At 44.3% G+C, this 15,679-nt stretch overlaps 1 protein-coding gene across 3 annotated transcripts in view; it reads left to right on the forward strand.

The window, feature by feature from the left end:
* NMNAT3 (nicotinamide nucleotide adenylyltransferase 3) overlaps positions 1 to 9,393 on the forward strand; it is a 93,339-nt gene extending 83,946 nt beyond the window's left edge. For 2 of the 3 annotated variants that reach the window (XM_016141909.2, XM_016141908.2), the window contains exons 4-5: positions 1,995 to 2,077; positions 8,203 to 9,393. In XM_016141909.2, coding sequence (XP_015997395.1) covers positions 1,995 to 2,077; positions 8,203 to 8,585 — 466 coding nt within the window. In that variant the 3' untranslated portion in view covers positions 8,586 to 9,393. The remainder of the gene's footprint in view (positions 1 to 1,994; positions 2,078 to 8,202) is intronic. The other variant, XM_016141911.2, reaches the window with a different exon arrangement.
* The last annotated feature ends 6,286 nt before the right edge of the window (positions 9,394 to 15,679 follow it).

Here is a 15,679-nt window from a genome sequence, read left to right on the forward strand (position 1 = left end):
CTCAAAGTAGGGTCAACTTGAACTAGGAGTTTTAAGGTAAAATAAAATTACAACCACCACCTTTTATTGATCACCTACTATATATGTTCCAGGTGCTTTCACATATGTAATGTCTAGTCAGCTCAGCAACTCCGAGAGGTAGGTGGGTTTAGCTCTGTTTTACAGATGAGGAAATGGAGGCTCTGAAAGAGTCAGTAACATACTCGAAGTCCTACAACTAGTTAAAAAGTGGAGTTGAGACGCAAACCTACTTCAGTCTGATATCAAATTCCATACTAACCCAGGAGTGTCTCAGAGATAAAATTTACCAAAGCCAAAGCAGTAAGACAATATGGAAACACAATTAGGCCCTAATAAGACTTGGCTAAGTCTCTGAGATCATCAGGAAGGACCAGAATTAAATGTATTTATTCATTTACTCCTTCCACGGACCAGAATTAAATGTATTTATTCATTCACTCCTTCCATGGACCAGAATTAAATGTATTTATTCATTCACTCTTTCCACCATTCCTGAATTCAGCCAACTAGAGGTAAGCAGCTTCTGGACACTAAGACTAAAAAGATGAATTAAATAAGCTCCCTGTTCACAATCTGGTGGGGAAGATAAACAACTAATGTCATTGGCCAGTGCTAAGCTCTTCAATTAATCTTTACAACAGCTCACTCGGGTTGGTAGTATCATTATCCCCTATCCTACAGATGAGGAAACTGGAGGCAGATTGCTCAGGTAACCTATCAAGCTATAAGGTAGAAACAGAATTCCAGCCTAGGCAGTCTAACTCTAAAACTTCGCTTTACAACGAGCCTTCCCTAGTAATAATCAGTATTGAGCCACTTCTCTGGCATTTGGCAGGTTAGAGCATTTCCTCCTGCATGGTGTTGTGATATTGGAGATAAGACCAGCATTAACTTTCATGACCAATTAACAGACAAGATCAGTGAGACTCTTGAGAGTGTTAGTGACCCATCCAGGATTATACAAACAAGAGAACCTAAACTTGAAGCTACCAACTCTGGCCGCAAATTGCATGCTTTCACCACCAGGCACTGTTCCCTCCCAGATACAGCTCTAGAAAATGCACAATACAGTAGATAAAAGATGAAAGCTCAAATTGATAGGACATAGTGATTACCTATGTTCGATTAAAAAAAAGATACAGGTATCTCTCGATTTGCAGAGGATAAAATGCTAAAAGAGTCGCACATACTGAATTGGTGTAAGTCTAATCATATCTGAAATGCTAACATGTAATGAGATTTGCTCTGTGCTGCACACTGTTCAGTGCACTTTGCGTGTGCAGATCCTTTAATCTTCATAACAACATTGGAGGCAGGCACTGTCATTATTCCTCGTTTTGCAGATGCCGAACTATCCACGCAGAGAGCTGAAACTGCTCGCCCAGGGTCACACAGCCTGCCTGTGCGGAAGCTGGGATTCAACCCAGGCAGTCTGGCTCTAAGCCATCACCCTCTAGAGCTCTAAGATACTAACTCGTTACTAAGAGTGAGCATCACTTTTGAGAGCCAGCTGTGGGCCATGCACTGCTCATTTGCCTTCAGGAACATCTAAAACAGAGGTGTTATAATCCTGGCTTTACAAATGAAAGTTTATATTCTGAACTCAGGTCTGCCTGATTCTAATAGCTTATGTCCTTAATCCCTACTCGACTTTTTTTAAAAAGTGAGATATTGAAAAAATGTGAAAAAAAAAAGAGTAGAAATATGCTAAAGTCCCCCCTTTCACCCAGGGCTCACAGAAGGCAGTAGACTGTCTTGGATAGAGCACTTCATAAGAATCCCATGACACCTGCTTTCTGTCTCAGCATGGGGCACAGGGCCTGGCACATAGGAGGCCCTCGGCAAATATTTGTGGAATGAATTACCTAAAACAGACAAAAACAGGCTGTGACTTAATATCTGAGCGCCCCGAGTGGCTCTGAGGGGACCCTAGGTGGAACAGACACACCCTGAGCCATATGTTTACAACACAGGCATCATCACCGCGAACTGCTCAGATCTCTGCCCCAGACGGAAGGCCGGAACCAAGGCAAGGCTGTGTCCAGGGTGCCTGCAGGTGGGTGCTGACCCCTTTGTCTGTGGGAGGGAGGACTGATGGGAATCACAGCCCTCTGGGCACAGATGAGGATTTTGAGGGAGGCCTGGTTAGGGTGACACGGCCTAGTTTGAAAGGTCAAATTAAACAATGGACTCCACCTTTTGTAAATCATTATGCTAATTTGGGATTTTCTGCCACAAAGGGGTTTACCTACCCTTGTGACTAGGGCTTGTGACATGGATTACAGTCAGGGCTACACAGGGATAACCTGATAAATGATGCTGGGGTTCTTTTAAAAGCCTTAGCAGGGGTGCGTGTGCATGCGTGCGTGTGTGCGTGTGTGTGTGTGTGTGTGTGTGTGTGTGTGTTAGGGTAGGTTTTCTTCCCTTTTTGAATACAAAGTGTGCCATTATAACCCTTAAACTGAGATAATATCTATAGCAGTGTAACTCAGTGGTTTACTCAGAAGAGGAAACCTGTTTCATGGGGAATTTAAAGTTGATTTGGATTTTCCTTTCAGTTTGTAACCTTGGGTTTCTACCCTGTTGTCAGCTCTGGTGTGTGATGGAAGCCTGTCAGCTGTGATTTCAAAGTACCTCTTTCTCTGATGGCAGCCCTGATACAGGGGTCAGATGCATAGCCAGCTGCCTCATGCAAATAAACAGGAGCTCCAAGTGACAAGAGGACAGATGTGACACCAGCAGTGATTCGCTGGTCCCACAGAGCCCAGATTCCAAAATCTGCGACTCTCCCAGCTTTGGCTGATGGGACACTATTTCCACATCAGCAGGCCTTGGGAATGCCGTGGCTAAACAGGCCTAAAATGGCTTCTTTACTGCAGGACTTTTCAGAACCTGTACTTTGATCACGTGCATTAAGACTATGAGAAAGGGAAATTACAGCCATTATCACATTTTAATCATGGAACAGTATGTTAGTGTTTCTCAGAATGAGTGCTCCCCAGAACACAGGCTAGGAAATGCTGGTCGAAGGATCACTCACACCAGAATCACCAGTGAGGCTTGTTAAAAATACTAATTCCCAGACCACACCCAGACCTCCTGAGTGGGATGGGGCCTGAGAATCTAGATGCTTAATTGGCACTCTGGGGATGTGCTTTACAGCCAGTTGGGGAACTGCGTACTAGAGTAGGAAGCTAAGAAAGACAGTGTTACAGAGTCTCCTGTATAAGCAGGTTTCACAGTGCTTGTATTTCTCTGGTCTCTGTCTGTCTCTCCTCCATTGACTTGCGTGGGCTCATCCCCACTGTGCCCCAGTCATGAGCGCAGCGCAATGCTGATTCTCAGCCTTCAGCCTCCCTTCTGAATCATCTCTGGCTCTGCAGTCACTCCTAATGGGGTGCTAGAGATGCTGAGCACTTCACTGGACCAGGCTTCGTAGAGAGACAGCCTGCTCTAACCCCATTCACAGGTCGTGAATGGCCCCGAGTCCAGGTATAGGTTAGGAAGGCTGCCTGGAGGAGACACCTGCACTAAGACTCATAGGATCAGTAGGTTATCTGGGGTTGGGGGCGTTTCTGGGCAGAAGGGCAGCTGAGCAAGGCACAAAGGCAGGAAACAACATAGGCGCTGGAGTTTCCAGTGAAAGGCAGGGAGTCCCTGCAATACGAACCAACGGACGCCACCCTGAGGCTCCCAGCTTCTCAGCCTTCACTTCTCTGCAGTTGCTTCCAGAACTCCTGTCTTGGCTCTCCGCCTGGCCTGTCCCCCCTCCTCCTTCCCGTCTTGGCTCCCCTGTTAAACACCATGTCCTGTGAGGCCCAGTTTGGAACCCACCTTCCCCGTGAAGCCCGTTTTGGATGCTTTCATCGAGATGGCCCCTCTCCCACCTTCTGCCTCAGTTCACCACACATTCTGTTCAGACTTATTTTTCTAGGGGCTACTAGCTAACTCTGGTTGACCCTATGGTATTGAGGGTTTGTCCCTTATCTCCTTCACTCTGTTTAAACCCTAAATCCTACTCATCTTTTTCTCTTGTAAAGTAACTGTTAAAAAAAGGAAGTTTACATTGAATGAAAAATGGGATTTTTCAGTTTACCAAAATATAGCAGGGGCTTTTAAAATGTTCATGCCCCTTGCTTGATATAGTCCTTTTCTAGGAATCTGGCTGAGGAAATAATTAGAAATTTAGACAAAGATTTATGCAGAAAGATGTTTATCACAGCAAATTTTATAATGGCAGGAAATAAAAGCAACTTCAGTGTTTAAATATCAGGGAATATGTAAGTAAATTATACTATGTACATATGATGAAGACTCTACACAAAAAGTTTTCACGGTATGGAGAAATGCTTATGATGTAAGTGGGGAAAAAATTAGGATACGATACTATATATAATCTCGAGTATAGGAAAAAATATGTAAAGATTAGAAATACACCAAAAGACTGATGGTTTAAAAAAAGGCAGTTATTATTGTTGTTTTCTACTTTAAACACTTAGGTATTTTTCATGCATTACATAATTGACAGAGATCTCATGTTTGTAATCAAAATAATAATAATAATAATAATAATAGAGCAATTAAAGAAGGTGGAGTTTTTCTCAGCATGAGTTTGGCTTTTGATGAAGTGGCTTATATGTTACTAGTGACATGTTTCTAAAGGACCATTTTGTGTGCTGTGTATTTTATTGCATGCTGTTCTACTCGGGGATTGCAAATTACAGGCTGAGCTCAGCATTTTCTAGCTGCCAGAGCCTTGCTTCGCCATCACTCCCGTGATTTACAGTCCTCCTTGGTCTCACCAGACTCATGTGGATGGCTTGCTGCATTCTGGGCTACTGGAGTGTGACACTGGGATGGATGGTGCCTGGGTCCTTTAACAGCCCGACTTTTGTGAAGGTGGTCCCTGCTCTTGGCTGATGGGGCTGAGCACAGCTCAGGGACCTGCAGAGGACTCCCTTTCCATACAACCAGAGTGGGCAGTTCATCTGATTCCATTTCACACTGACTGTTCCAAAGTGGCCGTCTCTGGTTAATTTGGGTGCTACCCTGCGGTTGCCAATACGAGGCTTCATCTCTGGTGTCCTCCTGTCTAGATCCAGACGTCCCACACTCCTGCATGTCTAAGTGGCCCACGTGGCCATGTTTATCCCCTGCACAAGGCAGGAAATTAGCATAGCGTTCGCTCCCTCACTCAGTTATTTCCTCTGGAGGTTTTATCATCCCTGTGTTACAGCTGGAGAAGCAGACCCGCCTATCATAACTATCCCTGAGTCCCAGAAGATCTGAAATTCGCACCCAGAGCTGACAGACCTCAGGGTTGGTGGTCTTTGATGTCAAAGAGTTAGGGCAACTGGACATTCAAAGAAAAAGGTCCTGGTGGCACCTCCCTCAAGTTCTATGTAAATCTCCACTTCATCTGCTTTTCAAAGGGAGCACACTGCCTGAAAATGCCAATGTACACGTGTCGCTGCTAAGACAAATCAAATTGGTGCCTTTACTCAACACCTCAGATTTACATACTTTAGACTTAGTCAAAACCACTCAATCTGAAGATTTTGTAGCAGAGATGCGAATGGATGTGAAAGGGATGTGTGAATGCCTTTGTGAGGCCTGGCGACAGCACTGCCCAGAGGTGGGGTCTGAGGCACATGTTGCCAGAAGACGTGATTCATCACTCCAGCCCCAAAAACATTCCTTTGACTTGGGGGTTGGGGGGTAGAGGGCCTTGTTTCCTGTAGGCAAGGGAACAAGTGAATCATATTCTCCACTGTCATTATTAATGAGTCTAACAGTATCTAATATTGAAGCTGCTGTGTGGAAATCATCCCTACAAAAATCTACTGGGAGAAGAAGGTGGTGTCTTCTCTGTGTGCCCCAGGCCCTGGGATTAAATGTATATCATTAAACTTCTCCCCACCCCCACCCCCGAGAAAACCACATAAAAACCACCCAACTGTTTGAAAGGTCAAACATCATCCACATATCAGATGTAAGCAATGATGTAAGCAATGGGACTGGCCCAAATTAGTGAAAAGTATGAGTTATTGAATAATTTCTAATCGCAGCTTTATTGATTTTAAAAGGTGATGCACTTAGGAGATACCCCATAAGTTGTGAACGGATGTATCAGTGAATAGATTGGTGGATAGTAGGTACATGGATAAATGGGTGGGTGGGTGGGTGGATGGATGGATGGATGGATGGATGGATAATATTCTCATTTTAAAGGTGAGGTCACGGGGGTGGCTCCGTAGTGTAGTGGTTAGCATGTCTGCTTTACACGCAGAAGGTCCTGGGTTTGCGCCCCAGGTGAAGCCATGAACCATGCCCCGGGTGCGCCAGAGCCCCCTCCCCAGTGTGCAAGACCCCCCAAGTGCACCGGGCATGCCAGGCCCCTGGTGCATGCTGCAAGCGTGTGGAAGGACACGCCCCACCTTCAGATATCCAGTGCTTAAGGGAAAATGGCAACATCCATAGGTCAGGGGTAGAAATGGTGGGAGGGAATTAAAGAGCGGAAAATAAAAAAATAAAATAAAAGTGAAGTCACACAGCTGTTGAATGGCAAAGCCAGGATCTGAATCTAAGGTGTTTGGCTGGCTCTAGATTTCTAGTTTATCACCGCAGAGAACTCATGAATACATACATTAATAAATGTTTGAATATCCTTTCATTATACCAATATTATGCTGCTAGAGTGTCTGAAAGGTGTCTTTCCGGAATTAATTCTAAGTAAACAAGTCCAGTGCCCACCATTTCCTAGATGGGAAACTGAAGCCCAGAGAAGGAAAGATTTTGGCTCCAGCCCCACAGCAGCCTGTGCCCCACTGAGGCTGGAACTCAGACCTCCCAGTGACACCTCCGATTTCTCCCTTTCCGTCCCACAGCTGGTCAAGTACCCCTTTTTAATAAGCTCATCTCTCTGGCCCATGTCCAGATTCCTTCGAAGGTTCCAGAATAGAGGAGCCTAAACTGACCATTTACATCAGGTTTCTCCCCAGCAGGTAGTATCCCCGAAGCCTCACCCAACTGAGGTTTCATGGTGACTGATGTCAGAGCTCTAGGAGCCTAGTTTTTGCTGTTTATTGAAACTCGAACCCACCTCCAGAAGGCCCAGAGATGCTGCTGGTTGCTTCTACTGTGGACTTGATATTTCCTTTCCTGATTAACCCATTCTAAAGGGAATTGAATGTGTACCGGTGCCAGGAAAATCGGGCCGAGGAGTGGGGTGGGGGAGCGTGGGGGGCAGTGCGGCTTCTTAGTTCTGATACGTGTATAATTACTGCCAGCAGGGGGCAGCAGAACCTCGCATTTACAAATACCCCACCTGGAGGCTGGCTGTCAGGTTTGAATCCTGACCACTCAGCCTAGATGAGTGACCTCAGGCAAGTCACTTGCCTCTCTGTGCCTCAGTTTCCCCCTCCACAAAATGACGCAACAATAGCGCCTACCTCATGAAGTTGTTCTGTGGATCAAATGAGATTATACACATTAAGCACTGCATAAGTGCTTAGCAATAGCACTCATAGTAAGCACCGATAAATGTTAATATGCTTTTATCATCACAAATACCATTCTGTTAGAACAAATGCCAGAAGATTATACACATTGATCAGTTGTTCTAGAGCTTTGTTTTATTGAAAATAGATGAAAAGGTCGCTGAGTCTTAGAGACCTTCTGATTATCCAGTAATCCTTTATAACTAATATTTATGGTGAGATCTTACTTATAAAAGTACCAGGAGTTATGGCCGATACTTTTGAGAAGAGCAGTGACTTACCTGAGGCCCACAGCTTGTTAGTCCTAGGGCTTTAGAAACCTTATCTTCTATCGGAAGATAGGGTTCTGTGTACGGCACAGCCACTTTTGGATAACTCTACTGTGGGATCCAGCAGTCTCACACTTGTGGTATAACACTGAAAATAAAAGCTATTTTGTATTACTCAGCACTTTGCCAATATAAAACTAAATATTGATTGAGTTTTTACTCAAAACTATATGTCCTTGAAGTAGCTTCAGATTCATTTACATGCTTTCTCTTTTTTAAGTCATGAACATGGAGTCATTGAGTTCCTAATACATTCCCAAAAAAAGCTTTCTATGAGAATTTCAAACAGAATATTATCTTTATTGGCCTCACCTCTTCTGTAACTTTGCTGGGATCTGCCCCTGTATTTCCAGCTGTGCCGGAACTGAAGCTCCTCTGCGGGGCAGATATCCTGAAGACCTTCCAGACCCCTGGCCTCTGGAAAGATGAGCACATCCAGGAAATAGTGGAGAAGTTCGGCTTAGTGTGTGTGGGCCGGGCAGGTTACGACTCAAAGGGGTACATCTCGGGCTCGGCCATTCTTCAGAGGTACCAGCACAACATTCACCTGGCCAGGGAGCCTGTGCAGAATGAGATCAGTGCCACGTACATCAGGCGGGCCTTGAGCCAAGGGCACAGCGTGAAGTACCTGCTCCCAGACGCTGTCATCACCTACATCAAGGACCACAACCTTTATACCAGGGTCAGTTCCTGCAAAGGCAATAACATCCAGAACAACTTAGGAAAGACAAGCTAGGGAGGGCCAAACACTCCTCCACCAAGCTCCTCCTGAGGAGAGGGCCGTTAAGGTCTTTCCTTTTTTTCAGCTTTTTCCATTTTCATTTGTTCTAGTTCAACAATGATTTTACTTCTGAAGAGTCTTCTATCCCAGAAAGAGAGAACTTCTTTTGGGAGGAGCTATTATCTACAGCACAAGAATAGACATTTATCAAAAAAGTTAAAATGGCGTATGTAGCAGGTCATTGGGATTGGGCAAAAGCTCTCAGAATCTCTGGGTGAAGAGGCCTGCTTATTTTGTAAATGGTCATAATATGCACACTGAAGGTGGTTCCACGCATGGCAGGGGCCCCTGACGATCAGATCAGAATTGCCCACAATGCATTTTTTAACTAGGACCAGATGCAGCATATTGGTCTTGATTAGAGAAATTGGACAAAATGCTAATTACCAAACAGTGGGCTATGTCAACACCATGTCGAAAACAAAATAACTAACCGAAGAGTCAAAAACTTGGAAGCAGCACTTTGCTGATTTACATTGAATCTTCTGTTAAGAACCATGATCTGCCTGTCTTTTGGGTGCTGATAAAATTCAAACTCAAATTTTTCTAAGTAGTGATCCTCAAACAATATTTTTGATACAGCAGATATTTTTAGTGCAGCTATTCTATAAATGTCAGGGCTCCTGGTTTCCAGGTTTCTGAAAAGGAACTGGGATAAGACAGATGCCCGGACTGTCTTAGAGGATCTTTTTGAATGTTTTATGATTGCCTGCCTGTTTGAGTATTGACAAAGGGTTAAATAATAAATAGACATCAAAAAGTACTAATGAAAAGTTTCTTTTTCTTTCTTTGTTTTATTATTAAAGCCTGAGGTACCAGCTGTTGCTCCTCTCTTTAGCTACTCCATGAAATTTGCTACTGTTCCAATCGAACTGGCATGAATTTAAGTTTATGTTCCCAAGTACTAGCAGTGTCGAAAGCGATTGCTTTTCAATACCATGCAAACGATTCTCTAATCTGAAGCTGAGTAGATGGCCCTGGTTCTGTGGGCCCTGACAGATGAGAATAGGAGCCTGGCATGGGTTCAGGATTTATCATTCCACCCCTGATTAGGAAGAGGTTTTGATTGGCCTAACTGTGTTTGAGTGTATTTTTTACACTTGCAGACCAAATGCCTGAATGCATTCAGAGTTTCCTTCTCCATACTTTTTACCGTGGTTCATCCTTGCTACAGATTTAGTCTTGCGGAAAAACAAAGGATCAGTCAGAAAGAACCTAATATCTCCCCCAAATATATCCCAGTGTTTGCATGTCCATCATAACAGCAATGGGTAAAATAGGAAATTGGTTTCTTAGGTCCGGAGTAGTGGGACCCTCCCATGGTAGTTCCCCAGGCCTCCACTCCTACAGCCTCTAAAGCTGCTGGCCATTCCCCACCCTGACTGAGCTCTGTCCCTCAAGTGGTCCCTAAGGGCTCTGATGATGCAACAGAATAGGAATCCAACAAATTTATCCAAAAGTTGCCACAGCAAGCTATGCGACTTTGACTGGCTCCCTTGCCCTCTGTGAACCTCAGTTTTCCGGCCTTTAAAATAGGGAGGTTTGATTTGACATCCTCTTAAGTTCTCCTTCAGCTCTGATTGTCTATAGTATTTACATCCTCTGGTAGCTGGTTACAACTGCAGGCTCTCAGGCTTTACCCCAGACCTACTGACTCAGAATCTGCATTTTAATAAGATTCCTCAGCCATTCAATGCACTAGCCTATAACAGTGCCTGTTAGGGTAAGTATACAGTGATTTTTAATAAGCTGAATGTATTCTGACGAGTATCTTTCTCCTTACCCTCTGAGCAATGCCGCCCAACTGGTCTGTGTGGAGTATAGAAGACAAAGGAAGAAAAAGAGAAAACTCTGCAAACAGCTGTAGTGTCCAGAAAAAGTGATGGAGAGGAAGCACATGGGTTTGAGGAAGGGTCTCTCTACTTGGGCAATATTAACATCCTGGGCCAGATCATTCTTTGTTGTAGGAGTCAGCCCTGTGCATTGTAGGATGCTTAGCAGCATCCCTGGCCTTTGTCCCCCACTCTCACCACCCCCACTCCACCCCACCCTGCTGTAACAACAAAAATGCCCCCCCCCCCCAGACTGCCACATGTCCCTGGGTCACAAAATAATCACCTTGTCTGAGATCCACTGGTTTAAGGACAGGGCTGTGGGGCCTATGCATGTGAGGAGGGGTTTTCTGTTTCCCAAAAGGGAAAATCAGGAAGCAGCAGCTTTAGAATAGCCTTCTCTTACAAAGGACGAATTTGGAGGGCTATCCCTATCACTCATGAAGTCGTGTTTATTCTAGGGGGCACAGTACTGTTGACGGTAGGAATCAGAGCCACCTCCTTGACTCAGAAACACCTCTAACTTCAGTCTCCCTTTACTTCCAAGTGCCCATGGTGGCTTTCTCTCCCATGTTTTCATAGGCTGAGGCTTCCAACATACCTGTACCCTCAGAACTGTCATCCAGGTCCTGGCAAGTGGAGACTGTCAAGGAGTCGTTCACCTCTGATTCCTGGCTGTATCACAAGGGTATTCACCAGGCAAAACACAACAAAACCATATGTATTACTGTACTCTCACTTTGTCTCACTGATTCACTAGCCTCCCTTTGTCGGAAGAGAAAGTATGTATCACCATCGTGTTTCTGATTTACTGCACTGCCTAACCCGCATGCCTTGTTTCACATTCCTTCCCATTCCCTCAGGCCTTCTTTGCATCTCGTTTGCCAGGGTGTTTTGTTTATCTTGCAAGAATAGAAAAACAGTGGTTTGGGCTCCTGAGTAAATAAAATTTTCGGCCTTAAATAAAGGTCCTCCTGTGATAGCATACACTGCCCAAATGAAAGGAGCTCTGTATCCCAGCCTGAGGAAAGAATTTTTTATTTATAACACCGTCTGTGTCACCTGGGACAGAATGATGTGAAATCCCACTTTAAACCGACAGTGCTCCGGATTTGCAAGGTACATTTGGTAATTGGGTTAATGCATGAATATGAATTTCCTTATCCCCATCCTTACGCTTTCTATGCTAACAGAGTTTCTGCCTTCACTTTTGGCAGTGGCCTCCATGTGTAGACTGTGTTCAGTTTCAGTCATGCAGTTATTTTCTTGGGCCGAAACTCAGCATTATAGATACGTATATGTGGGACTAATAAACAACCTGTAATAACGTACCTAGGCACACACCACAGAATAATTAGAATTATTAGAATAACCCCAAAAGGACTTGTTCATGGTACCATTGGCTATGAAAACTAGAAAGGACCCTAAAATTCATCTGGTCCCACCTTTCCCAAATTACCAAAACACTAAAATCCCACAAATTCATGGGAGTTTCACTATGAAAAACAATAATACTATGTTTCGTGGACAAGTTTGGGGGGTCCTACCTTTCTTCTGTTGGAAACCCATGAGTGCTGGCATGCCTTGTCGGTCTTACTTTCTGTACATCCCTCGTGTGCAGCCTCTTTTCTCCCTTCCTCCTGTCACCTCCCAATCCAGGCCACCACCGTCTCCTACCGGGACCACTGTAATGGCCTCCCCAGCTACTCCTGGTCCCTGCAATCCATCCTCCACATAGGAGCCAGAGCAGTTTCGTATGTGTGCAAATCTGTCCAAACGCCTGCCAAGGGGCACCACTAAGAAAACGGGAGACAAGCTGGAGAACACATCTGCAAAATGGATATCTAATAAACGACTTGGGTCTGGAATATGTATAAAACCCTAACAATTCAAAAAAGAAGAAAACTAAAACTCAATAGAAAACGATCCAAAGATTTGACTGGACACGTGCAGCAGGACTGTCGTTGCTCTTTCGAAAGGCCTGCTCGCAGCGGTGGCCCTTGCCTGCCATCTGAGAACTGGCTTTTGGAGTTATGCCTATGCTTCTAACTGATAAGGCTGTTTTATCTGCCTGGGGCACCAAATCCTGCTGCACCAGCTTGTGTAGACTCTTTGTACAAACAGCATGATTTATAATGAACACCTGCTTTCCTTCTAGGAGTCTGGAATTTCGGTAGTCATGGCTGGTCATGCAGGCAGAGTGCCTCCATCACCAACCCACAATAAAAAACCCTGGGTTCTGAGTCTCAAGCAGGCTTCGGTGGGCAGTATCAATGCATCAGGTTGCTGCATTTCACTGATGGAGGAAGATGCATGTGTGCTCTGTACAGGCCCCCACCCCCGGGGGGAGAACCTGGGAAGCCCTCAGCTGGACTCCTCCAGACTCCACCTGGCACGTCATTTCCCCTGGCTAGTCCTGCTCTGGGTCCTGCTGCTGTGATAACTCATTGCCATAAGTAGAAATAACTGCCTCTGAGTCCTGTGAGTCCTTCAGATGAGTCACCAAATGTGCAATACCAGAAACAAGACACTTCAGCAGAGAAGATAGATGAAGCACAAAGAAACACATGAAGCGATGCTCAATACCATTAGTCTTTAGAGAACCACAACGAGATACCACTTCGTACCCACAAGAATGGTTAAAAGCAGTCCAGCAGCAGAAAGTAGACCACTGGTTGCCTGAGGCTCGGGGTGGGCACAGGGAACTTTGGGGCAATAGCAATGTTCTAAAAGTATATTGTGTTGGTGGTTGCACAATTATATAAATTTACTAAAAGCTCATCAAACTATGCTCAAAATAGGTAAATTCTGTGGTATATAAATTATACCTCAACGAAAGTGTTTTTAAAACACCGTCCTTGACTCGCCTTTGGAGTGAAGACCTGTTTACCGATCCCCCCCGCCCCCGCCTGGTCTACTCTACCCCTTCATCCCCTGCCCCCCAAGTCCCTAGTTTCCCAGCTTTCTCTCTCTCTGCTTCAGCCTCGGGGCCTTTTTTCAGTTTCTCACACCCACCTTTCTCTTCCTCATCAGTGCTTTTGCATATGCCGTTCCCTCTTCCTGGCATGCTGTATCTCCTCCCCTTTTTTAGGCTGATTTCCATTTTTTCAGTTTTCCCTCCTCAAGTCACTTTTCCAGGAAGGCCTGTCTGAGTTCCAATTAAGTTCAACTTGTCCACTGTACTCCTAGCTCCCTGCCCTTCTCTTGTAAGAGACTGTCATCACTCTTGAAATTACTGATTCAGTGGTGACTCAAAGTTCCCTGAAAGAAAAAACTGTCTGTTTTTCGATTACAGTTGGCATACAATATTATCCTAGTGTCAGGTGTACAGTATGGTGGTCAGACATTTCTATAACTTCCAATGCCCCCATCAGTCTAGTACCTACCTGACTCCATACATAGCTATTACAATATTATTGTATATTCTCTGCGCCATATTTTACATCCTCATGACTATTTTGTAACTTCCAATTTGTACTTCTTAATCCCTTTACCTTTTTCACCCAACCCCTACTGTTCCCATCTGGCAACCATCGGTTTGTTCTCTGAATCTATGAGTTTGTTTCTGTTCTGTTTGTTTATTTATTTTATTTACTTATTTTTTTAGAGTCCACATGTAAGTGAGATCATCGTATTTGTCTTTCTTTGTCTGACTTATTTTACTTAGCATAACACCTACTAGGTCCATCCATGTTGTCGCAAATGGTTAAGATTTCATTCTTTTTATGGCTGAGTTATATTCCTTTGTACCACCTCGTCTGTATCCGTTGTCTTTAGATGGACACTTAAGTTGCTTCCATACTTTGCCTTTTACTACTAAATGCTGCAGTGAACATAGGGATGTTCAGTGAACGTAGGTTTTGAACTAGTGCTTTCCATAGTGGTTGCACCAATCTACAATCCCACCAACAATGGATGAGAGTTCCCTTTTCTTCACATCCTTCCTTGCCAGCACTTGTTCTTTGATTTACTGATGATATCCATTCTGACAGGTGTGAGATGATATCTCATTGTGGTTTTAATTTGCATCGTAAGAATGTGTCTTCATCATTGCTTTTTCCCCAATGCAACTCTTGGCTCAATAAATACTTCCTAAAATAATATATGAATAAACATCTTAATAGCTCTGAGAAGCCCATGATAAACATACCTGTTTAACCATGTATAAAACAATGTTTTTGAAGCATGTTTACACATAGAATCTTTTTTATACAGAAACATTAATAATATGTAGAATACAGTATATAGGAGCAGTTTAGGAAGTTCTTATCTGACGTTTTCTGCTTAATTTTTTGATGCTACAAACAATGCTGCAATAAACACCCTTATGTATCAACCCTTACAAACTGGTGCTCTTGTGGGATAGACTCCCAGGAGTCATGGTGCTGGGCCAAATGGTATGTGCCAAAAGGTGCGTGTGCCTTTTATCCTAATCAATGTTACACTCCAGGCTGTAGACACTAGATTTTTAAGTAAATTGAATTTTTTGTTAAAAAAATTTTTTTTAAAGAAGAATCTCGTAGAGCTGCTGAAATTCTCATTTCCTTATTCCCTTTCAGCGAGTCGCCTTCATTATCTTTTCTACAAGCCAAAGCAATATCTGTCTCATTATTTTAATAGATAATTTGTGATGAATTTCAGGAACTCACTCGCCACAGGGAGACACAGCAATTTGTAGGCAAACGTTGTTTCTGGTGGGCACAATAGTAAAGGATTCCTTTTTCATTTTGGTAAACAGGAACTCTTTGAACTAACCTAATAAGAGAGATGGGAGCACCAGGTGTCATAAGATGTTAGTGATGGGAAGGACCCAAGGATAGGACATAAATACAGGGTTCACAAGACACTGGAAAGAAGAAATTGAAGTGCCCCCCCATCCCCTCTCTCCCCTCTTTGTCCTCCCTGTCTTCCTCTTCCTCTCTCTCTCTTTCCTTCTCCCTCCCTGCCCCCACTCCCCAGCCTGGGTTCTGCACTCCTCAGCCACTGCTCATCATCTAGAAGCCATCACACCTGGACTCACACAACCCATCGCAATGTCACAATTACAGATTCCCAAAGAGAGAGTCACTGCCCCTGGATGGACTTGTCCACCTGGTCCATGTGACAGTGACATGTCTGTAAAGATGGGGTGGACGGGAAGGAAGGACGTGATGGGCACTTTCAATGCTCAGATACGTGCCCACAAAATCACAATGGGACCCCGCAGTGTGTATATAT

Source organism: Rousettus aegyptiacus, unplaced genomic scaffold, assembly GCF_014176215.1.
Source record: "Rousettus aegyptiacus isolate mRouAeg1 unplaced genomic scaffold, mRouAeg1.p scaffold_m13_p_4, whole genome shotgun sequence".
Lineage (NCBI taxonomy): Eukaryota > Metazoa > Chordata > Mammalia > Chiroptera > Pteropodidae > Rousettus > Rousettus aegyptiacus.